General features: G+C 43.5%; 1 protein-coding gene and 1 long non-coding RNA gene across 2 annotated transcripts; both read right to left on the bottom strand.

Moving 5' to 3' along the window:
• Positions 1-3,191: 3,191 nt before the first annotated feature.
• LOC132761788 (serine protease 55-like) lies at positions 3,192-13,038 on the bottom strand. Its single transcript, XM_060754869.2, has 5 exons — positions 12,663-13,038; positions 10,142-10,370; positions 7,609-7,853; positions 4,493-4,638; positions 3,192-3,683 (listed from the first exon to the last, which is right to left on the bottom strand). Exons 1-5 carry the CDS (start codon positions 12,742-12,744, stop codon positions 3,375-3,377), a joined length of 1,011 nt encoding a protein of 336 aa, XP_060610852.2. The 5' UTR covers positions 12,745-13,038; the 3' UTR covers positions 3,192-3,374.
• A 2,047-nt stretch (positions 13,039-15,085) lies between these two features.
• LOC137095812 (uncharacterized) lies at positions 15,086-23,028 on the bottom strand. The gene is made up of 2 exons (XR_010908951.1): positions 18,259-23,028; positions 15,086-18,123 (listed from the first exon to the last, which is right to left on the bottom strand). It is a non-coding gene; the product is annotated as an uncharacterized lncRNA (long non-coding RNA).
• Positions 23,029-24,644: the final 1,616 nt, after the last annotated feature.

Here is a 24,644-nt window from a genome sequence, read left to right as displayed (position 1 = left end):
ATTGCATAATAATCTAATTTCTTGCAAATGGGCCTTCATCAACAAGGAAGGAATTGCCTTGGGAAATGTGTGTCTAGTTTCTTAATTTGATAGTTGTCTTATCTGAATACTTTTCCAAGTGTATTTTTCCACTGAGAGAGAAAAAAACCCACCCTTTTATACCTTTTATCATCTATAACGAAGAAAGCCAAGAAATATTGGAAGCTGATACAGACTCTGAAGTCAAGCAGAAGTTGGATGAGTCTCTTTTGGGAGTGCTTGACTTGTGTCCTCCTGTACGCCATGGGGTTGGACCAGATGCCTTAAGATTTTATGTGCTTCTATATGTGTGGTGGCAGTGCAATTAAGACCCCTTTTACACTGTTATATAAACCAGATTATCTGCTTTGAACTGGATTATATGAGGGTTGAATGAAAAGTAATGCCTCCACCTGCATAACTCATCAACAGATGGCAGTACTGGTATTGTGCCGTCGTACCTGGGGGCTATAACTCTCAGTGAAAGAGGCATGGACGTGACATCTTTCCCCAAGGGGATTGCTTCTTGCCCTCCTTTAGGAAAACTGGAACTCCCAAGGACCAAAACACTGTAGATAACTCAAAATAGGTTTTATTGTTCACAAAGAGGTATCCCTTTAAGGCAGTGGTTCTCAACCTGGGGTCCCCAGATGTTTTTGGCCTTCAACTCCCATAAATCCTAACAGCTGGTAAACTGGCTGGGATTTCTGGGAGTTGTAGGCCAAAAACATCTGGGGACCCCAGGTTGAGAACCATTGCTTTAAGGCAATAAGCTGGAAGTTTCAAAGGGGGTAAAGGAAATAGACATTACAGTCTCTGGTTGTCTTGGGTCCAATGAGTTTTGCAGCTGAGAAGCTTTTTCAGGTCCCTCTTTCTCAATGGCTGTGAATATCAGAATAATCACAACCCCAGTTCCAATGGCCTATATCTTGAAGGCACAAAGCCTTCCTCTGGTGCCAAAGAACTGGTTTGAAGGCGCTTGAGACTTCTCAACGTCATCCAGGTTGATCTGAACATGAAGCATAAGTCTCAAGGGTAAGAACCTCAGAATTGGTGCTGAGAGGTAACTTCATCAAGGGCTTCAGAGCCAAGTCTCTCTCTCACCTCCATCTGATAGAAAGTTTGATGGTGGAATGGAAACACTGCTCTCTAGGAAGAGGTGGGGTCAAACAATTGAGCAGGAAGAGCAATTCAACTGGTGCAAACAACATTGATTAACAGCTATAAATAACCAATCAATCCAACTATACATTTACAGGGTAAAAAGGCAAAATCAGGCATGATACAACAGTTCAAATCTTGCAATTTACAATTCTACACATAGGTGGCACCACTCGCGCCGTCACAGGTATGCGGCAGGTACTGGCTTGTTCAGTAGACTCTCCTTTAAAGTTCCATTTTGGCGGGAAGCCTTAGCATTGAACAGTTGTGTTGTTAAAGTGCGAAATATGGAACCCTGCGCAGACAGTCGGTCAATGTGACTTAAGCAATGTGCAGTCATTGAATTCTTGACAGCAGAAGGTGTCACCCCTAAGGAGATTCATCAGAGACTGCAAGCTGTTTGTGGTGATTGTGTTCATGTGAGTACTGTGCGTTGTTGGGTTAGTAAGTTTAAAGATGTTGAGGTGGGAACATCTGACTTGCGTGACAAAGAGTTGGACGTCCTGTGACAGCAACCACAGTGTTTCACAAGCAAAAGACTGACAGATTGATTCAGGACAATCGTTGTGTCACTCAGAGAGAACTTTCAAGCATAATTGGCATTTCAAGAAAAACGTATGGGTCACATTATTGCTTTGCTTGGCTATCAGAAGATCTGGGCACGATGGGTTGCAGAAACAGAGTGTCGACTTCTTCCGTGATGGCTTCAGAAAACATGTTCATTGTTGGCAGAAATGTATCAAATTGTGTGGTGATTATGTCAAAAAGTGAATAGTGGTAGTGAAAGAGCACGTTCTAAGGATTATTTCTGCGTTCGATTTATTAAAATATTCCCATACAAATCCAAGTAACGAAGGTGGGGGCATTACTTTTCATTCAAGCCTTGTATGAGTCTACACTGCCATATAATCCAGTTCAAAGTAGATAATCTGGATTTGATATGGCAGTGTAGAAAGGGCCTAATACACTGCTTCTGCAACACTTAAACCACATAAGACTTCTAAATATCCAAGTGCTTCTGTTGAGTGAGTTCAGCTTCGCTAAAATCATGGGTTCAGGAGCCTGGCATGTCTAACTTTCCTGAAAGCCAAATCATACACAGACAGGTAGTCATTTATTGATCCACCTCTGAGAGGGCTGCAACTAGAAAGGGATGCAGTGCAATTTCTAATGGGTTAATGATACGCTTAATGGTCTGGCTCTGGTGGACACAACGCGGTTGTTGCACTCCAGGACAGGAAAAGCCCACTGACTTTAAACACCACACCGTTGGATGGAAAACAGTCCTTTTATTGAAGATAATTAAAAAGCAGTAAGGTAAAAAAACACTTTAAAGAAATAGGTAAATCCAATTAGGTAGGAAGATAAGCAAGAATAAAATAATAAAATGCAAGAAATCAGGAAACATGAATCTAAGGCATAGATCAAAACCATAAAACAAAGGCACTTGAATTTTCCAAGCAAAGTTTCCATGAACAAGGACGAGATCTTGACTTGATTCCAAACGATGCTTCATCTGACTACATATCCTGTACTTGGGACTTTTATCTCCTCGTTAGCTATGTCTCTAGCACTCAGAAATTGGTTTTGCTTTAGCTGAGAATTTCTTATCTTTTTCTCTCGGAGCCTGGCAGATCGCCAAAGCCACTGTTCGGCTCTCCTGTTTTGACTGATCTCCTCCTGTCTATCTATTTGCTCATTAATTTATGCAGCTGGGCCAGGTGCCGAGCTGTTTTCATGTTCCCTATCATGGGAAGTCTCTGGTAACAATTCAGAAAGCACACCATCATTCCCACACCCCTCAGGGACATTTTCATGGGAAACTACACTTTGAACAGGGATCTCCTGGTCATTCCCTGCATCAAGATCACTGGCCAAACCATTGCCATCTTGAAACTCATCCTGCAAGTTATTGACATCACTCCCTACATCCAAAGCACTCTGATCCTGAAACACAATCACAGGCTGAGCTCCAACAATGGTGAATCTTAACACACAATAATAAGGTGCTCTCAAGTGTTGGTTTATCAATAGACCTCTCCCCAGGGAGCCAATACAGAGAAATGTTTTGCAACGGAGCCACAGATGAGAATTCAAAATTTAAGAGTTGGATTTCTCGATATCCTATCACTTCAATAGGGGATCTTACGCATGTGGAAGACACTGTCCAGACTCCTGCCGCAAAATGAATTTTATTATAAATTGAAAACTATCGACATTAAAACAGGAGAGATTATGGAGAGAGCACAAAGTAAGCGAGGAGCAGGAGCCAAATTACGAACCGTGAGTTCTGTTCGGATAGCAAGGTCATCCACCCCTTCGGGTATAAAGGGTTTTCCTTCGGTCGCCGTAGCTTTTTCGATCCAGTCCAGGTATTTGAAGACATTGGTGTAGATGGCGGGGCTCCCGTCTCCTTCGCAGCCCTCTCCTTTGCTGGCAATGCCAACTACAAACCATTTGAAGTTGCTTCCGTAAGTGCAAACCAAAGGATTCCCGCTCTCATCCTGGAAAGAGGAGGGGGAGAGAGAAACAGGTCAAACAACAACAACAATAACAACAATGATAATAATGATAACAACAACAACAACAACAACAACACTTTATTTATATTCCGCCCCTCTCACCCCAAAGGGGACTCAGGGTGGATCACAGAGTGCATACATGGCAAACATTCAATCCCGCTTTGTATAGACAGTACACAGACAGACAGAACAGAAAGGAGGTGTATTGTTTCGATGCCATGGAAGGTTGGGCTCGAGTCCAACCACAGGGGGTGCTATCGCTCCATCCTCTATAATGAAGAGCCAACAGGATTTCGTCCTTTCTTTGGGTCGCCCAGCATTTTCTGATCTTCTTTCTTTATGGCATTGTAAAACACCTCCCCCACTTTTAGCGGTATCTAATTTCTGTAATTACAGCTAAAGCTGTTTTCGAACTGCTTAGGTAAACAGTGAGCAGGGCTGACAGTCGGCCACTCACACCAACCCGGGGCTTTGAACTTGCAACCTTTTGGTTGATAGAGCTTATAGTTGCTGGTGATTTACCAGCTGTGCTAAACCTCCAACCCTTAAGGCATTGCCATGCTGGCTGATATCCGAACAGAGGATGGGCAGCAGATGTCACTGCCTTGATCCTTTCATTATTGGCTGCTACTTCCAATAATGAATCATAGTAAAGACGGCTGTTCACGCCGACCTGGGGCTTCAAACTTGCAACCTTTCAGTTTATAGATCTTATAGTTGTTGCTGATTTACCAGATGTGTAGTTTCATGAGCAGGATCCCACCAGTTCCCCAAGCCCAACTTGACCGTACCTTGCAGTCCCCGTCAGTGTCCTTTTCAGACATGGTGCACAACACGTTCTCAGTCAGGTCCGGAATTTTCTCGGCGCATATTTCCGAGCCGATCAGGTTCATGTCAGTTTTCTCCATCATCATTGCAGGATGTCCCTCATTGCTGTCTGGAGGGCCCCAGGAAAGAGAAAGAAAGGAAGAGCAGCTCAGAAATTACGGGCAATAGGAATGTGGCAGCCGTTAGGACAAAATAATATAATATAGGGAAATCATAATAATTTAGAATAAAATAGAAGATTCATGTTCCTACCTGATCCTAAAAAGACCATTTCTAATGAGTGAATTTGCAAGCATGATATTGATTGACACTGGACTTTGGGTCAGTTTGCTCTAGCCGATGTTTACATAGATATGAAGTCAACAAGAGAAGTTTGGCAGGACAAAGAAATCAATAGTATCGATCCAAGACTTGGAACATCTAAGGTCATATGGTGAGAGAGCGCTATCCTCTGACCACTTAATGTAAATAGCAGGCAATTTCAGAAGAGCTTTATCCTAAATAAATTCCTTCATGGTCTTCATATTAAGAAATAAGTTATAATGAAGTAATTAAGGCTGGATTGACTAGAGGAGATTGCCTTGATCAAATCTTATGTTATAAGCATATAAAAGTTATAATTCAATTAGAGATTTAATGAATTGAACATATAAGAGACATCTTAGGGGAACAGGTGAAGGTTGGGATAAGTTACATAATCGAGCAGATGTTTGGGGTCACAACGTGGCTGCCAAGACATGATAAAGATGTCCTTGGCAACTATACATGGAAACACCTGTTAATGATTGTATTGTGTAAATGTCAGACTCTTTCTTTGCATGTGTGGAAAGGGTGATATTCTGCTATAAAAGCGATTTGGACCTTAGTTGTGACAGTCATTTGAGCTGTTCACCGTATACTCTGCAGAGATAGTAATAAAGCCTTGGAAATCGGACAAGCTGTCTCAATCTTCTTCCTTCTCCAAAAGAACTCTAATGATCTCGGGTAACGTATATTCTGCAACAGGAACACCACTATCACAGAGTCAAGGGGCTGGAAGAGACCCCAAGGGCCATCCAGTCCAACTCCAATCTGCTAGGTAGGAAGACACGATCCAAGCATTTTGCTATTCTGGAGACCAAAACACAATGGAGCCATGGATACAAACTACAGGAAAAGTGATTCTACCAGAGTCTTAGGAAGAACTTTGTAAAAGTTGAGAGATTTATACGATCGTAAGAGAAACTGGAACTGTGTGATGGTGGGAGCTTTTCAATCGAGGAGTCCTTTGAAGACCACAAGTGAACATGAATGAACAGTGTGATGCAGCAGCGAAAGAAAAAAAAAGCCAATACAATTCTAGCAGACATCTATAAAAGGATAAGGTCTAGATCAGAGGTTCTCACACTTTTCCAGCTGCTGAGCCATTTTTGAAGCCTAAGTTTCTTGTGGAACCCCAAGAAATGTTTATATATTATAGAAAAAGTAAAGGTTTTCCCCAACATTAAGTCTAGTCATGTCCAACTCTGGGGGGTGGTGCTCATCTCCATTTCTAGGCTGAAGAGCCAGCATTGTCCGTGGACACTTCCAAGGTCATGTGGCCGGCATGACTGAATGGAGCGCTGTTACCTTTCTGCAGAAGCGGTACCTATTGATTTACTCACATTTGCATGGTTTTGAACTGCTAGGTTGGCAGAAGCTAGGGCTGACAGCGGAAGCTCACGCCGCTCCCCAGAATTGAACCTGCGACCTTTCGATCAACAAGCTCAGCAGCTCAGTGCTTTAACCCACTGCGCCACCAGGGGCTCTGGTGTAAGGTTTAGTTCCCAATAATTAATAGCCCAGATTTTGTATGGGAAATGTATTTAAGATAGTATAGCACTCATTCATTTCTCAAGCTGGGCCTAACAGTGGGAGCTCACCCTGCTCCCTGAATTTGAACCGCCGACCTTTTTGGTCAGCAAGTTCAGCAGCTCAGTGGTTTAACCCGCTGCGGCACTAGGGGGCCATCATATATATATATATATATATATATATATATATATATATATCAGTAGTGGATGGATGGAGAGAGTGTGTGAAATAATTCACACAGTGTAAAACGAAAGAAAGAAGAATACAATATTTAAAATGAAGAATAATTTTAACCAACATAAACTTAGCAGTATTTCAGTGGAAGACCACAGGGGCCATTGAGGCCAACTCTGTTCTGCTATGAAGGAAAAGCACAAAACACTCTCCATACATGGCCACCCAGCCTTGGTAGCAATAGTAGAACTAGTACTAGTACTACTACTACTACTACTAGTAATAATAATAATAATAATAATAATAATAATAATAATAATAGATACCCCAGGGCCCATCCAGTCCAACTCCTCTTCCACCATACAGGAAATGTACAATCAAATCACTCCCAACAGATGGCCACCCAGCCTTGGTAACAACAACAACAACATCAACAACAACAACAGAAATTCCAGAAATTCTCAGCCATAGAAATCCCCATGAGTGACCTTGGGAAGTCTAATTTTTTTCAGCCTGGATGGCTGTTGCAGCCCAACCACCTACTTGATCTCTTTTTCACTCAAGCACCACACCGAGCCCCTGGTGTCACAATAGGTTAAACCCTTATGCTGGCAGGACTGAAGACCAACTGGTCAGAGGTTCATATCTGGGGAGAGCATAGATGAGCTCCCTCTGTCAGCTCCAGCTCCCCATGCAGGGACATGAGAGAAGCCTCTCACAAGGATGGTAAAACATCAAAACATCTGGTCATCCCTGCAATGTCCTTTCAGACAGCCAATTCTCTCACATCAGAAGCGACTTGCAGTTTCTCAAGTCGCTCCTGACACAAAGAAAAAACCAGACCACACTTTCGCTTCCCCTTCCCCCCACAGAAACACCAGGCTCGACCAGAAAATCCTCGTCCTCATCCTCAGAGGCTTCATAGACCTCAATAATGGCCATCTGTCAGGAGGATTTGGGTTGTGTCTTCCTGCATGGGGAAAAGGGGGTGGACTGGATGCCTCCTAGAGGTCCCTTCCAAGCCTGTGGTTCTAGGATTCCTACCCATGCCGTCAACTATGAAAAGCCATACCTGGAGAAGGGTTGGGTGCCCAGGTGGCCACCCAGCAGTCTTGCCACATGCTGATGTCGTGCACCAAAGGCAGGCAGATGGGGGTCGTCTCTCGGCTGAAGTCAATGGGAGAGTCCAAGAGGAGCAAGGCCAGGTCGCTGCTGAGGGTCTTGCCATTGAAGTCGTGGTGGATGAGCACCCGGTCCAGCTCCCTCTCCTCCGAGGTGCCCCCCTCCAGGTTGACCACAACAAAGAGCCCAGAGGTCCTTGGGAACAAAAAGGAAGGAGGCTTTGAAACGAATGACTCACTTCCTTAAACTTTCTAATCCAGAGCTTTGCTCTGCACTACTGTTTTGCACTTCAACTGATAGAATCATAGACTGGGAAGAGACCCCAAGCACCATCTAGCCTAACCTCATTCTGCCACGCAGGAAGACACAATCCAAGCACTGTGGAGTAAAACAAACAATTCCACACCTGTACGCTTGTCCACAATGTCCTGCCTCATGCACAGAGGAGGAATTGTTTAAAGCTACAGACAATGCAGTTGCTGTTGCCCGTTTTTGGTCAAGAATTATTTATCAGTTTAAAAACTTATTTATGCAATGCCTTTGGCACGAAATAAGTAAACTTGTCCAAAGTGCAAAAATAGCATAGGCTGGATCTACACTGCCCTATATCCTAGGACCTGATCCCAGATTGTCTACATGGAACTGAATTATATGAGTCTACACTACCAGATAATCTGGGATCAGATCCTGGGTTATAGGGCAGTGTAGATCCATCCAGAAATCTTGCCCTTCCTAATAGGCACAGGCAAAAGCAAACTGCTGCAGCTTCTCTTAGCTTGTTTGTTTTTCCACATTATCAACAACAATAGGTTTTTTTTTCATGTCAGGAGTGACTTGAGAAACTGCAAGTCACTTCTGGTGTGAGAGAATTGGCCATCTGCAAGGACGTTGCCCAGGGGATGCCCGGATGTTTGATGTTTGACCATCCTTGTGGAAGGCTTCTCTCATGTGCGCCAACTGCACCCATACCTTGTGCGCCAACTGCGCCCATACCTTGGGAAGTCTGACTTGGCCACAGTGGTTCACGCTCTGGTTACATCCCATATAGACTACTGCAACGCTCTCTACGTGGGGTTGCCTCTGAAGACTGCCCGGAAGCTTCAACTAGTCCAATGAGTGGCAGCCAGATTACTAACAGGAGTGGGGTACAGGGAGCATACTACTCCTCTGTTGCGCCAGCTCCACTGGCTGCCAATCAGCTTCCGAGCACAATTCAAAGTGCTGGTGTTGACCTATAAATCCCTAAACGGCTCCAGCCCAGTTTACCTGTCCGAACATATTCTCCCCTATGAACCATCAAGGTTACTAAGATCTTCTGGAGGGGCCCTGCTCTCAGTCCCACCACCCTCGCAATTGCGTCTGGTGGGGACGAGGGACAGGGCCTTCTCGGTGGTGGCCCCTTGGCTCTGGAACTCTCTCCCACTGGAGATTAGAACTGCCCCTTCTCTCCTGACTTTTAGAAAGCTGGTGAAAACCTGGCTCTGGAATTTAGCATTTGATGAGTAAGTCAATAACTTTTGACCACACGGACGGATGGTAATGAATAATTAATTTTGATTTCTCTTTGACAACTTGGCCTTATGTAAGTATATGACTGCTTTTTAATGTATTTTATGTATTAGTATGTTATGGGGTGTGATGTTTTTAAACTACTGTTCATGAATCTTGTTGTAAACCGGCCTGAGTCCCTCTTTGGAGGTGAGAAGACCGGTATATAAAAGTTCTAAATAATCATCATCATCATCATCATGTCCCCACATGGAGAGCTGGAGCTGACAGAGAGAGCTCAACTATTCTCTCCCTAGATTCAAACCACTGACCTGTTGGTCTTCAGTCCTCCCAGCATAAGGGTTTAACCCATTTTGCCACTGTGGGCTCAGAAGGAGGAGGAGGAGGAGGAGGAGGAGGAGGTTTGCTCGGTCCTCCAGTACATGTCTATAGTAACTTTCAGTAAAAGCCTACCATAGAATCTGTCTGGAGGACCTAGCAAATTACTACGGAGAAATATTTTCCCAAGGTGCAGGTAAGCGAAATTAAAGATATATCATCCATATTCTTACTGTCTATAAAAGGCATGGGCAAACTTGGCCCCTCCAAGTGTTTTGGACTTCAACTCCCACAATTGTGGCCGTTGGGAGTCCAAAATACCTGGAGGGCCCAAGTTTGGCCACGACTGGTTTATAACAATCAAAAGTGCATAATTTTAGGGACGCATTTACACTATAGTTTGGTGAGGCACCACCACTTTGTGGCAGAGGAGGCTAAAGCTTTGTAAGACTACAAATCCCACGATTCCATAACACTGAGCCATGGCAATTCAAGTAGTGTCAAAACTGCATGACTTCTGTAGTGCAAAGTGCACCCTAGGTTATACATTCTCAGCTTCCATAGCGTTTAAAGCAATCCACTTGGGCAACCTTTGCTGAAGGGTTGACCTTCTTTTGTGGCAAAGGGGAGACCGGATTGGCTCCTTCGGTACTCACAGGTCTCTCTGGAAGCAGTGAGCCGCAGACAAGATCCACCAGTTGCTGAGGATGGCGCCTCCGCAGAAGTGCTTGCCCTGGGTCTGGATGCTGACCTGCCAGGGAAGGGTCTCAAACGCAGCCGCTGCGGGCTCTCCTTCTTTGGCCAGTGGCAGCGTCCACGACGTGGCCTTGGTCTCAGGGCTCAGGCCGCAGGAGGAAATCGAAGATGTCAGCAAGGCCAACTGGTCTGTGAAGAAGCAGAAATATGGCTGGAATTATGCTTAAAAAATTGTCCCTGTTTTGACTTACATACAAATTCAACTTAAGAACAAATCTGTAGAACCTATCTTGTTCGTAACTTAGGGACATCCTGTATAAGATTGCTAAGGTGGTCTACAACAACATGTTTTATAGAACTTCAGTATGCTGATGATAACGTAGTATGTGTGCAAAGTAGTCAGAAATGCAAAGATACAAAATGGAGGGTGCCTGGCTCGAGAGCAGTATGTGTGGAAAAGATCTTAGAGTCCTCGTGGACAAGTTAAACATGAGCCAACAATGTGATGTGGCAGCAAAAAAAGCCAATGGGGTTTTGGCCTGCATCAATAGGAGCCTAGTGTCTAGGTCTAGCAAAGTAATGCTGCCCTTCTATTCTGCTTTGGTCAGACCACACCTGGAATATTGTGTCCAATTCTGGGCACCACAATTCAAGAGAGATATTGACAAGCTGGAATGTGTCCAGAGGAGAGCGACTAAAATGATCAAGGGTCTGGAGAACAAGCCCTATGAGGAGCGGCTTAAGGAGCTGGGCATGTTTAGCCTGAAGAAGAGAAGGCTGAGAGGGGATATGATAGCCATGTATAAATATGTGAGAGGAAGCCACAGGGAGGAGGGAGCAAGCTTGTTTTCTGCTTCCCTGGAGACTAGGACGCGGAACAATGGCTTCAAACTACAAGAAAGGAGATTCCATCTGAACATGAGGAAGAACTTCCTGACTGTGAGAGCCATTCAGCAGTGGAACTCCCTGCCCCGGAGTGTGGTGGAGGCTCCTTCTTTGGAAGCTTTTAAACAGAGGCTGGATGGCCATCTGTCAGGGGTGATTTGAATGCAATATTCCTGCTTCTTGGCAGAATGGGGTTGGACTGGATGGCCCAGGAGGTTTCTTCCAACTCTTTGATTCTATGATTCTAGAAGAAGACCTACGAGCCACTCTAAATAACTTCGCAGAAGCATATGAGAAGTTCAGCATCTCATTGAACATCGAGAAAACAAAATTACTCTTCCAGCAATCACCAGGCAATCCATCTGCAATGCCAGAAATACAGCTTAATGCTGTAACCCTAGAAAATGCTGACCAAGTGGCCAAGGTGGGCTTCCATGGCCAAGTGGGACTTGAACCATGGCCTCCAGAGACATAGTTCAACTCTGGGGCTGAGAATGTGTAACTAACTCAACATTGTCCCATAGTTTTCCATAAATGAGCAGGAAATCGAACCCTGTTTCTGAAGTCATAGCCCAACTCTAGGGCTGTGAGTGTGTAACTCGACCAAGGTGGACTTCCATGGCTAAGTGGGCATTGAACCATAGCCTCCAGAGACATAGTCCAACTCTGGGGCTGAGAATGTGTGACTAACGCAACATTGTCCCATAGTTTTCCATGAATGAGCAGGAAATCGAACCATGTCTCTGAAGTCGTAGCCCAACTCTAGGGCTGTGAGTGTGTAACTCGACCAAGATGGGCTTCCATGGCCAAGTGGGACTTGAACCATAGCCTCCAGAGACATAGTCCAACTCTGGAGCTGAGAATGTGTGACTAACGCAACATTGTCCCATAGTTTTCCATGAATGAGCAGGAAATCAAACCCTGGTGTCTGAAGTTGTAGTCCAACTCTAGGGCTGTGAGTGTGTAACTCAACCAAGGTGGGCTTCCATGGCCAAGTGGGAACTGAACCATAGCCTCCAGAGACATAGTCCAACTCTGGGGCTGAGAATGTGTGACTAACTCTAGGGCTGTGAGTGTGTAACTCGACCAAGGTGGGCTTCCATGGCCAAGTAGGGAATTGAACCATAATCTCCAGAGTCACAGCCCAGTGCTCAGACCACTATACCACATTGGTCTACTCCTGTTCATAGAACTGCATTAGATTCATTGGCTGCCATATCAGTGTTGGCTCATGTTCAGCTTGTGGTCTCAATGCCCTGTGATGCTGCAGTTCTTGGCAAATGCCTTGTTCCAGTGATTCCCAAACGCTGGTCCTCCAGATGTTTGGGACTTCAACTTCCAGAAGTCTCAGCTACTTTGGCCAGTGGTCAGGGCATCTGGGAGCTAAAGTTCAAAACACTTGGAAGACCAAAGTTTGGGAGACACTGCTGAAGCAATTCCACAACTCTGCAACCAGTGTGGCCAATACTGATGATCTACCAGGGCTTCCCAAAGCCAGGCTTGTCTTTTGATGTAATTTCATTCCTCTCCCATGGCTAATACCAAGACTATGGCTATTTTAGGATGCATGGGAAGAGGCAAAACATTCTCACCCACCTGCATGGGAGCTGCTCATAAAGGATGCTAGAAACAGGAGCACAAACAGCAGTGGCATCCTGGAGAGGTCCTGTGTCTTCATGCTCCAAGAAGCCACCACTTAGTCTTTGTCGTATAGACAAAAACCAATTACTTGGCAGAGAAGCAGAATTACCCATAATCCCACATTGCTGCCCCTTCATGTGACATCACTTACCATCCTGTTCACTTGTGTTGACATCACAATGAAATTCTGAGCTGGTCCCAGCCACCAGCTTAGTCTGTGGCCTTTGGTTCCTATTAAATTCCAGAACTTAATCAACACTCATTGATAGGAACTCCCAGAATGCCCAAATTACCCGGTGAGGTTATGGGAGTTGTCATTCAGAAAAGTTGTGTTTCCAATATGTTTCTGGTAGGCCTGGGTAACAACGGAAAAAATTGTTTCTAAAATCGATTTGTATTTGGGGTTTTTTTTTGTTTCGATATTTAAAATAATTACAAAATTTTCCTTTTAAAAAGTTCGATATTTATGAAATTTCGTAAATGGTAAAAAATTAACGAATCGATTTCCGAAACAATAACGAATCGATTCGTTAATGGTGGACGCGACCGCGAAATACGCTAAAAAACCTCCAAAACCTTCTGAAGCTTCCCTCTCCCTCTGTTCTTGACTGTTGGTGTGATATTATAATTTTTTTTCACTAATTAAACCATAAAACTGGCCCAGACATGCGGAAATAATAACGAAACGACCTCAAAACAATAACGAAACGAATACAATATTGAAATACAAAGCATTTACAAAACGTTTTTGAAAATTCGTTTTTTTAATAATTGCTCCAGAATGGTTTGTTATCGTTTTGTAATTGAAAAAATTAACGAATTATTAATGAATTACGAATTAACGAAACGAAACCGCCCAGGCCTAGTTTCTGGACTTCATGTCCAGGGAAAATGCTGGTGACCTTAGGCAAACCTATCCTTTGCCCTTGTCTTCCTCTGAGGTTAAGAAAGTTTAACTTTCATTAGGCTTGGTTGATCAAAAAGAAAATGGTTCAAAACTCATTTCGGATGTAGGGGGCGCTGGTGGTCCAATTCTAAAGTCACTTCCGATTTTTAAAAATTCAAAACTTTCTGAAATTTCCAAAACTTCCAAATCACTTCGTTAATGGCAGACATGCATGCACAGTAGGAAAAAAACAGCACTGGCACTGGGGAAATTTCAGGGATTCTCCCTCCCTCATTTTTAGACTAATCCTGATGAAACTTGTTACAGTGAAAGACCACATGGACCACTGTTAGCTCACCAAATTTCATAACCTTTGGCTTATCCATGGATTTTTGGCAAATTTTCAAAGTTTTAATAAAAAAACATTTTTTAATAATAAAGAAAATCTGTTCCTGGTTTGAAAGTATTATTTCCTGTTTCATTGAGTGGTCTTTACTTTGAAAGTAGTTGTTCTACTCCAGAAATATTGTTTGTGTGGCACAAACTGTGTTAAATTGGTGGAGAACAGAAATCGTAGTACAGACCCCATCAAGGGACATCTAGACTGACCCCCTCCTTCTGGGCAGAAAGGCACCATCCAAACTCTCCTGACATCCATTTGCTTCCTCTACTGAATTGGAGGGGACTCTCAAGACACATCCATCCACTTATTCCTTTTTGAAGATGCAATCAATCATTTTGTTTTATCATTACTTACTGACCTAAAGGGCTAGCTGACTGTGGCTGGCTATCCCAAGGCCTTGTTCATAGCAATCAGGCCATAGTGAAATGATTGGTTTTTAAGCAGTTTATGTACTTTTGGCTTTGCAAAAGTTGCTTATTACTTTGCTGCCTTCTTTAGACCTCTTTGTAGATTCAATCAGTTTATTTTATGTTTAGACGAAGACTGCTAAAGACAGCTCTAGGGGTTCTTCAGCCATTTTGGCTAATGAGCAGCCGGTAAGTGTGGGAAATGTAGTTTTGCAATCTCTACTATTGGGGGCCTGCCCTTCACAAACTACAACAATGGCTGTGCTTAGCCACACCCGCCTCATCCCTCCTTTGCATTGCCGGGGGAAGGAAAGCATGAGATTTTAAAACTTTTTAGGCTTTACCAAAGTTGCTTAATGGTTGAGAAAATTAAAATAACCTTGGGAGACATCTGAACATTATGGAATATTTCAACAAAAAAGTAAGTGGTTCAAATTTGTATTTACCCCTCCCACCTTTCCTACACGGTTCAAAATGGCTTCGAAACTCAAAAGTCGGAAGTTTTTTACATCCTTCAGGGTCTTCTGAATGAACCTATTCAACCCTAACACGGAGATTGCCTCTGATGTACTTTTCGTTGTACTGTTTATATTTCCTTGATGACCCATTATGTTTGTTGAGACTTTGTTGCACTCCAGGTCAGGAAAAATCCCTCTGACTTTAAAACACACCACACAATGAGTGAAGAAACAAATCCTCTTTTATTGAAGCTTAGTAAATAGCTAGTAAAAATAAATGCTTGTAAGGAAATAAGGAGGTTCCAAAAAGTAATGGGTCAGTGAAATGCAGTGACACAAAGCAATGTCCATACAAGATATAAAAGCAGCTCCAAGGCAGTGTTTATCCAGGCAGGAATCAATAGGAAGCAAAGACAATCCAAATGTTCTCCACATGAACAAGACCACTTGAACAGGATTTCCATGGCACATGAACTTGATTTCCAAACGATGCCTGATCTAACAGGTTTTCCCTAGAAGCAAACCTTATATCCCAAAACCCAGAAATTGGTTTCGCTTTCCCCCACACTTGCCCCTTATCTGACGAAGCCTTTCGGAGCGACGTAAACACTGAGTTTGCTGTTGATCCTGGCTGATCTCCAGCCGCCTATCCTTCAACTCCCTATCTGGCTGCTCATTAAAATTTCCAAGTGTCAGATTGTTTTCTAAACACAAATCTTGAGAGCTCACAGAAAGAGGGAGTAAACCATCATCCCGAGGCTCAGCAGGAATATTCTCATGAGAAACTGCCCTTTGCATTGGGGCCTCTCTGTCATTGTCTGTATGAAAATAATTGACCAAACCATCTCCATCTTACACCGCAGTAGTGGGTTATTTTGTTGTTCTTTATCATAAGACAATGCCTTCAAGCAGTGGCAAGCATCCCAAGTTGAGGCCTGGAATCATACAAATGTGATACCATAAGAATAGTGTATATTTTGGGTGTGGATCCTACATAAAGACAGAAATGTGCGCATCATGTGATTTATATACATTGGAAAAATGCTAATTTTACAGAGAAATAGGTGGCTGAAATCAATACCATCATTTGGTATTTAGGTAGAACACGAACCTGTTATTAGCTGTCTCCCGGGTGTCCATGAATTTCGACGGACTCTTATTGCTATTTTGAAAACCTGCCAATACTACCCTAAGCTTGCCCTGTTGGTAGAGCCTGCTATTTGAACAATGACATGGATGATGGAATAGAGGCCACACTTATCGAATTTGTAAATGGCATCAAATTGGGAGGTGTAGATAATATCCCAGAGGACAGGGTCAGATCCAAAATGACCTCAAAATATCAGAGAACTGGGCCAAAACTAAAAACATGAATTTCAACAGGGAGAAATGTATGATACCACACTTAGGCAGAAAAAAAAATATGAAATGTACAGATATAGATGGATGGCCATATGTCGGAGGTGCTTTGAATGTGATTTTCCTGATTCTTGGCAGGAGGTTGGACTGGATGGCCCATGAGGTCTCTTCCAACTCTATGATTCTATGATTCTAGAATGGGTGACATTTGAGTGGACACCACTACACATGAAAGGGGTCTTGGTAGACCATAAACCGAACATGAGCCAATAGTGAGATACAGCAGCTAAAAAGGCCAATGGGAATATAGTGTCTGGATTGAGGGAAGTCCTAATCTCACTTGATTCTGCTTTGGTAAGACCTCACTGGAATAATACTGAGTCCACTTCTGGGCACCACAATTCAAGGATAGTTACCAGCTGAAGTGTGTCCAGAGAAGGGCAACCAAAATGGTCAAAGTATTGTCGAAGGCTTTCATGGCCGGGATCACTGGGTTGTTGCAGGTTTTTTGGGTTGTATGGCCATGTTCTAGAAGCATTCTCTCCTGACTAGGTTCTTGTGGGTTTTTTCGGGCTATAGGGCCATGTTCTAGAGGCATTTCTCCTAAGGAATAGCCCGAAAAAACCCACAAGAACCTAGTGATTCCAGCCATGAAAGCCTTCGACAATACATTCTCTCCTGACGTTTCACCTGCATCTGTGGCAAACATCTTCAGAGGTTGTGAAGTTTGTTGGAAACTGCTCAAAAGACCTGAACATTATGAAAACTATGAATCCCTAGGAGGGATAGCTGAGAGAGCTGGGGATGTTTAGCTTGGAGAAGAAACGGTTGAGAGGTGACATGAAAGCTATGTTTAAGGTCATTACATTGAAAAGGGCTAATTTTCTGCTGACGTGGAGCAATAGGCCAATGGCTTCGAACTTCAGGAAATGAGATTCCAACTTAACATTAGGAAGAACTCTCTGCCACGGAGGAGACATTATGAGGGCCATGGATCAAGATGTGAGGGGAAGTCATAGGGAGGTGGGAACAGGCTTGTTTTCTGCAGCCCTGGAGACTAGGACGCAGAACAATAGCTCTGAACTACAGGAAAGGAGATTCCACCTGAACATTAGGAAGAACTTCCTAACTGTGAGAGCTGTTCAGCAGTAGAACTCCCTGCCTCGAAGTGTGGTTGAGGCTCCTTCTTTGGAGGCTTTTAAGCAGAGGCTGGATGGCCATCTGTCAGGGGTACTTTGAATGCACGCTGACATTTGCCCACCTGTCATCCCAAGAGATTTGCAGGATTTTTCGGAGGCAACACTGATGGAATCGTTCCAGGAGTTGCATGTGACGTCTGTAGACAGTCCACGTCTCGCAGGCATATAGCAGGGTTGGGAGGACAATAGCTTTATAAACAAGCACCTTGGTATCCCTACGGATGTCTCGGTCCTCAAACACTCTGTGCTTCATTCGGGAAAATGCTGCACTCACAGAGCTCAGGTGGTGTTGTATTTCTGTGTCAATGTATTTAAAATGCAGGAAAACTGTTTCCACCTAAACATCATGGAGAACTTCCTGACAGTCAAAACTGTTCACCAGTGGAATATACTGCCTTGGAGTCCTGTGGAAACTTTTGGTAAGTTTTTATGCAGAGGCCAAATGGCCATCTTTTGGGAGTGACTTGAATATGTGTTCCTGCATGGCAGAATGGGGTTGGAGTAGATGGCCCTTGTGGTGTCATCCAACTCTAGGATTCTATTGATGATATAGAAATAAAGACCTATAGATTGACTTATCACTGGGTTAAAATACTCTACCTAAGCTCTTTAGAAAAAATGCATCCCAGTTTCTTCTCAGAGAAGAGTGGCAAAAGGTGCACATTCAGTCCATCCTAGGAGAATCTAGAACAGTGGTTCTCAACCTGGGGTCCCCAGATGTTTTTGGCCTACAACTCCCAGAAATCCCAGCTAGTTTACCAGCTCATTTCTGGGAGTTGCAGACCAAAAACATCTGGGGACCCCAGGTTGAGAACCACTGATCTAGAAGAAGCACCAACCTTCTCCATTCTCTTTGACCGTAGTGCATTTCTGGTCTTTTTTGCAAAACAAGACAAGAAACTGTTGGTGGTACCCAATGGCAGACGGACACCCGATGTGGCAATGGTGCTTTCTTCTCAACTTATCCATGGTTCATATCAAAATCAATAATTTTGGACCCCAAATCGACACATGTACACGACGTCGACTTATACACGAGTATCTGTGCTATTAAATCAGCTAGTAAACCCAAACTCTGGAGGAACCCTCTTTGCATTAAAGGATATTGATTTCCAAGCTGTAATTTTATTGCTTTCCCTTGGAAACAGATCTTCCCATGCCAAAAAGGTCTCACTGAGCAATAGGGAGAGAAATTACCTCTCTTCTCTGCCAATACTAGTTATGGAGGTAAAGGGAACATGCGTAAAGAACCTGCACCACTATTATTATCCCCCACTCCGCTTTTCCCCCCTATGGCTGGGAAATCTGAGATCGTGCCGGTTTCCTTGACAGTGAAGGAGAACAATGCAGAGGTATAATGTTTTAACACAATGCATCCTTGTTACTATAGGAACCAGGCATTTCAAGCATAGGTCCAAGAGGGAAAGAAGAGTCATGCGCTCCAACCGGGCCAATGGCACACCAATTCCTCTGTCGGCAAACTGCAGCGTAGAGTCAGCAAGGCCTTGAAATGGGAATGTGGCCCAAGACCCTCCATTGTTCTTCTGTTGTGTAAATTGACATTCATGTAGTTACATGGTGGTCATACTTTACCATCTTTGTGCTGAATAATGGCACTGCAATCAGTGTTGCCATGAGTTTTCCAAGCTGTATGGCCATGTTCCGGAAGCATTCTCTCCTGATGTTTCAACCACATCTATGGCAGGCATCCTCAGAGGTTGTGAAGTCTGTTGGAAACTAAGCAAGTGGGGTTTATATGTCTGTGGGATGTCCAGGGTGGCAGAAAGAGGTCTGTTTGAGGCAAGTGTGAATGTTGCAACTGGCTACCTTGACATCACACTGGCAACGAAGATCCGCATAGTAAAAGCAATGGTAACGAAGATCCGCATAGTAAAAGCAGAGCCAACCTTCAGAAATGGGGCTACAAAGTGAAATCCATGACGTGCGAGTGTGGAGAAGAGCAAACCACTGACCACCTGCTGCAATGCACCCTGAGCCCTGCCACATGCACCATGGAGGACCTTCTTGCGGCAACACCAGAGGCACTCCAAGTGGCCAGATACTGGTCAAAGGGCATTTAATCAACTACCATGCTTGCAAATTTTGTATTTTGTCTGTTTGTTTGTTTTGTTCTGTTAGAATTGTAATACAATTGACTCGTTGCCCTGACATGACAAATAAATAAAATGGCTGGAATCACTGGGTTGCTGTAGGTTTTTTGGGGCTATATGGCCATGTTCTAGAGGCATTCTCTCCTGACGTTTCGCCTGCATCTATGGCAAGCATCCTCAGAGAATGCCTCTAGAACATGGCCATATAGCCCCAAAAAACCTACAGCAACCCAGCAATTTATACATTGTTTATTTACTCTTTAAACCTTAGATTTATACTTTTATTTCGGCTTTTGTATTGTTTTTATTTTGTATTGTACTAGCCATCCCCTGCCACGCGTTGCTGTGGCCCAGTTTGGTAATCTGAAAAATAAAGTAACGAGAAAGTGTTGGTTTCTAATATATGTAATGTCTTGATGCTTGTGGGTAAACAGTATTTCTTGGTCTTTCTTTGTCAGTGTTTATGTGGAGACTGTCTGGTTTGCCTACTCTGGAACATGCAAGATATAATTGTCCTTCTGTAGGGGTCCCTTTCAAATCTATGATACTATATCTCTCTCTGTGTGAATCATATCTATCAATATCTATGGCTGGATGTCTCTTTGTCAGGAGGACTTTGATTATGTTTTCTTGCCCTGGTGAAGGTAGTTGGACTTGATGGCCTTAAGTAATTTCTGTTGGTCATAGGGGTTCTGTGTAGGAAGTTTGCCCCAATTCCCTCATTCGTGGGGTTCAGAATGCTCTTTGATTGTATGTGAACTGTGAATTCCAGTGTCTACAACTCCAAAATATCAAGGTCTATTTTACCCAAACTCCGTCTGTGTTCATATTTGGGCATATGGAATATCCGTGCCAAGTTTGGTCCAGATCCATCATTGTTTGAGTCCACAATTCTCTCTGGATGTAGGTGAACTACAACTCCCAAACTCAAGGTCAATGCTCACCAGTATTTTCTGTTGGTCAGGAGAGTTCTGTGTTCCAAGTTTGGTTCGATTCCATCATTGGTGGAGTTCAGAATGCTCTTTGATTGTAGGTGAACTATAAATCCCAGCAACTACAACTCCCAAATGACAAAATCATAATTTTTTGAGTGATGGCCACTCCTTGTGTTGTGAGACTTTTTGTTGCCAAATTTGGTGTGATTTCGTTCATTGGTTCTTTTGTTTTTAAGATACCTATTATGCACAGAGCATTTTTATATATATAGATTGACCTTGAGTCTCATCATCGGGGAAAGGTGGGATGTAACAACAGTACACGTAAGAGAACTTAATGTGGACATAAAGCGCCAACGTAAAGCCTATCATTGCGACTGTGAAATGTGTGGCCACCTCACAGACTGACCCACCTGTCTTTGCCATCTGGATCAAATGGAAGGGGGCTGAAAGGTGGCAAAGAGATTGATTGGCTGCAGCAAAGACGACTTAAGACTTCACACAACTGAGATAACAGTGCGACACACCATCTTGTCCATTTGCAAGGTATAGCCCTTTATTGTATTGCATCAAATCGCAGTCTCCTTAACGATCTTGACGAGCATTTGGCTCAACAGAACCTCCAGTTCTTTTGCCCTTCCACATGAGCTCTATGCCTGTGGTTCAGCAATAATGGCGATCTCTTGGGTTTCAATCATTACTTTTTCATCTGAGTAGAACAGGGAGATGGTTTTGTGTGGTTTTAATGTATTTAATGTATTGATGCTATGCTTTTTATTATTTTTAATTGATTTTAATATATGGTGGCGCTGCGGGTTAAACTGCTGAGCAGCTGAACTTGCTAACCGAAAGGTTGGAGGTTCGGATCCGGGGAGTGGCGTGAGCTCCCTCTGTTAGCCCCAGCTTCTGCCAACCTAGCAGTTTGAAAACATGCAAATGTGAGTAGATCAATAGGTACAGCTTCTGCGGGAAGGTAACGGCACTCCGTTTATTTATTATTTATTTATTTCGAATATTTTTACCCCGCCCTTCTCAACCCCTGGGGGGACTCAGGGTGGCTTCAAATTGGCAATAATTCAATGCCGCCTCATAAAATACAGAATAACAAATATAACAATTAAACATGAACATTAATAATTAAAGATTAAAACAGCATACTTACACTCTGATTAGCTATTGCCCGTCTGGTGGCTGTTTAGCTAGCCATCTACTAATGATTACTCCGCTTAACTTATCCAAATCCTCTTCCAAGCCATAGTCAAACATTATCGATTGTCCTTTAACCTGATTGCCCAAAGGCCTGATCCCACAGCCACGTTTTAACCTTTTTTCTAAAGGTGAGGAGGGATGACAATGACCTAATTTCCCCGGGGAGCAAATTCCACAGGCAGGGGGCCACCACCGAGAAGGCCCTGTCCCTCGTTCCCGCCAAACATGTTTGAGACAAAGGCGGGGCCGAGAGCAGGGCCTCCCCAGACGATCTTAAGCTCCAAGGTGGGACATAGAAGGAGATACGTTTGGACAGGTACGCTGGACCGGAACCGAATAGGGTTTTATAGGTCAAGACCAGCACTTTGAATTGTGCTCGGAATTGGATCAGCAGCCAGTGGAGCTGACACAACAGGGGGGTGGTATGCTCCCTGTATGACGCTCCAGTGAGTAATCTAGCTGCCGCCCGTTGCACTAATTACAATTTCCGAACAGTCATGCTGGCCACATGACCTTGGAGAAGTCTACGGTCAACGCCGGCTCTTCAGCTTCAGAAATGGATATGAGCACCACAACCCAGAGTCGGGCACAACTAGACTTAATGCCTTGGGAAAGCTTTACCTTTATCTTATGTTATGTTTCTATGGCATTGAATTATTTCCAATTTGGAAGCCGCTCTGAGTATCCTTTGGGGTGAGATAGAGCAGGGTAAAAACGCGGGAAATAAATAAATACATAATTGATAAATAAAGGAGGTAATCAAATGATTTTTTGCTCTCATTTGTTTTGGATATCTTGCCTTCATCTCATAAATGAGGTTCGCTGTTTATATCTGCAGTTTGAATGAATCTTCCAAATTAATTGCGCCTTTGGATAGATTCCGATCATCTCTAGTAACATCCCCTTGGGGAGGTAGGGCAGGCTACAAATACACTATTATTATTATTATTATTATTATTATTATTATTATTATTACTACTACATCACTGCCACATAGCATAAAGCAGGTAATCATGTTCAGGAAGTACCACTATACAGATGTGGGGAGGATGCACGTTTGAATGTCCCTTCACTGTAAACATACGAGGAACACTGGGTTGCTGTGAGTTTTCCGGGCTGTTTGGCCATGTTACAGAAGCATTCTCTCCTGACGTTTCACCCGCATCTATGGCAGGCATCCTCAGAGGTTGTGAGGTCTGCTGGAAACTAGACAAGGGAAGTTTATATATCTGTGGAATGTCCAGGGAGGAAGAAAGAACTCTTGTCTGTTGGAGGCAAGTGATTGTTGCAATTAATCACCTTGATTAATATTGCAAAGCCTTGCAGCTTCAAGGCCTGGCTGCTTGCTGCTTGGGGGAATCCTTTGTTGGGAGGTGTTAGCTGCCCCTGATTGTTTCCTGTCTGGAATTCTCCTGTTTTCAGAATGTTGTTCTTTATTTACTGTCCTGATTTTAGAGTTTTTTTTAATACTGGTAGCCAGATTTTGTTCATTTTCATGGTTTCCTCCTTTCTGTTGAAATTGTCCACATGCTTGTGGATTTCAATAGCTTCTCTCTGTAGTCTGACATGGTGGTTGTGAGAGTGGTTTAGATAAGTCAGTCGTAGCAGAGCACCTAATGAACCAACCTGGACACAGCATATTATTTGAGAACACAGAAATGCTGGATCACTTTAATAACCACTTTGTCAGACAATACAGAGAAGCCACTAAAATCCACATGAACATGGACAATTTCAACAGAAAGGAGAAAATCATGAAAATGAACAAAATCTGGCTACCGGTATTTAAAAAACCCTCTAAAATCAGGATAGTAAATAAAAAACAACATTAAAAAAGCAGGGGAATTCCAGACATGAATCGATCAGGGCCAGCTAACACCTCCCAACAAAGGATTCCCTCAGGCAGGAAGCAGCCAGGTTTTGAAGCTGTGAGGCTTTGCAATACTAATCAAGGTGATTAATTCACACTTGCTTCCAACAGACAAGAGTTCTTTCTCACATACTGGACCTTCAACAGACATATAAACCTCCCTTGTCTAGTTTCCAACAGATCTCACAACTTCTGGAATATTGTGTCCAATTCTGGGCACCACAATTCAAGAGAGATATTGACAAGCTGGAATGTGTCCAGAGGAGGGCGACTAAAATGATCAAGGGTCTGGAGAACAAGCCCTATGAGGAGCGGCTTAAGGAGCTGGGCATGTTTAGCCTGAAGAAGAGAAGGCTGAGAGGAGATATGATAGCCATGTATAAATATGTGAGAGGAAGCCACAGGGAGGAGGGAGCAAGCTTGTTTTTTGCTTCCCTGGAGACTAGGACGCGGAACAATGGCTTCAAAGTACAAGAAAGGAAATTCCATCTGAACATGAGGAAGAACTTCCTGACTGTGAGAGCCGTTCAGCAGTGGAACTCTCTGCCCCAGAGTGTGGTGGAGGCTCCTTCTTTGGAAGCTTTTAAACAGAGGCTGGATGGCCATCTGTCAGGTGAGATTTGAATGCAATATTCCTGCTTCTTGGCAGAATGGAGTTGGACTGGATGGCCCAGGAGGTCTCTTCCAACTCTTTGATTCTATGATTCTGAGGATGCCTGCCATAGATGTGGGTGAAATGTCAGGAGAGAATGCTTCTGGAGCATGGCCAAACAGCCAGAAAACTCATAGCAACCCAGTGATTCAAGCCATGAAAGCCTTCGACAAAATGAGGAACCCACCAAACTTTTTTTCTAACATGATATGATTCCATGTTGATTTTCTAGGGACCATTTGAATATCTTGGACTGTTGGAGGGAATCCTGCACCCTTTTGTGGCAGATGAAATTCTGCAAATAGTTTTTGCTTAGAGAGGTAGAGTGGCATGAAGGAACAAAGGGAGGAAGAAATGAATAGAGGAAGAGAGGGATGAAGAGAGGGAAGAAGAAAAGAAGAAAGGAATGGAAGGAAGGAGGGATCGAAGGAGGGAAGAAGTGAAGTGG

Source organism: Anolis sagrei, chromosome 1 (genome assembly GCF_037176765.1).
Source record: "Anolis sagrei isolate rAnoSag1 chromosome 1, rAnoSag1.mat, whole genome shotgun sequence".
Classification (NCBI taxonomy): Eukaryota; Metazoa; Chordata; class Lepidosauria; order Squamata; family Dactyloidae; genus Anolis; species Anolis sagrei.
The sequence above is the reverse complement of the archived record's forward strand: the minus strand, read 5'-3'. Positions and strand labels throughout refer to the sequence as shown.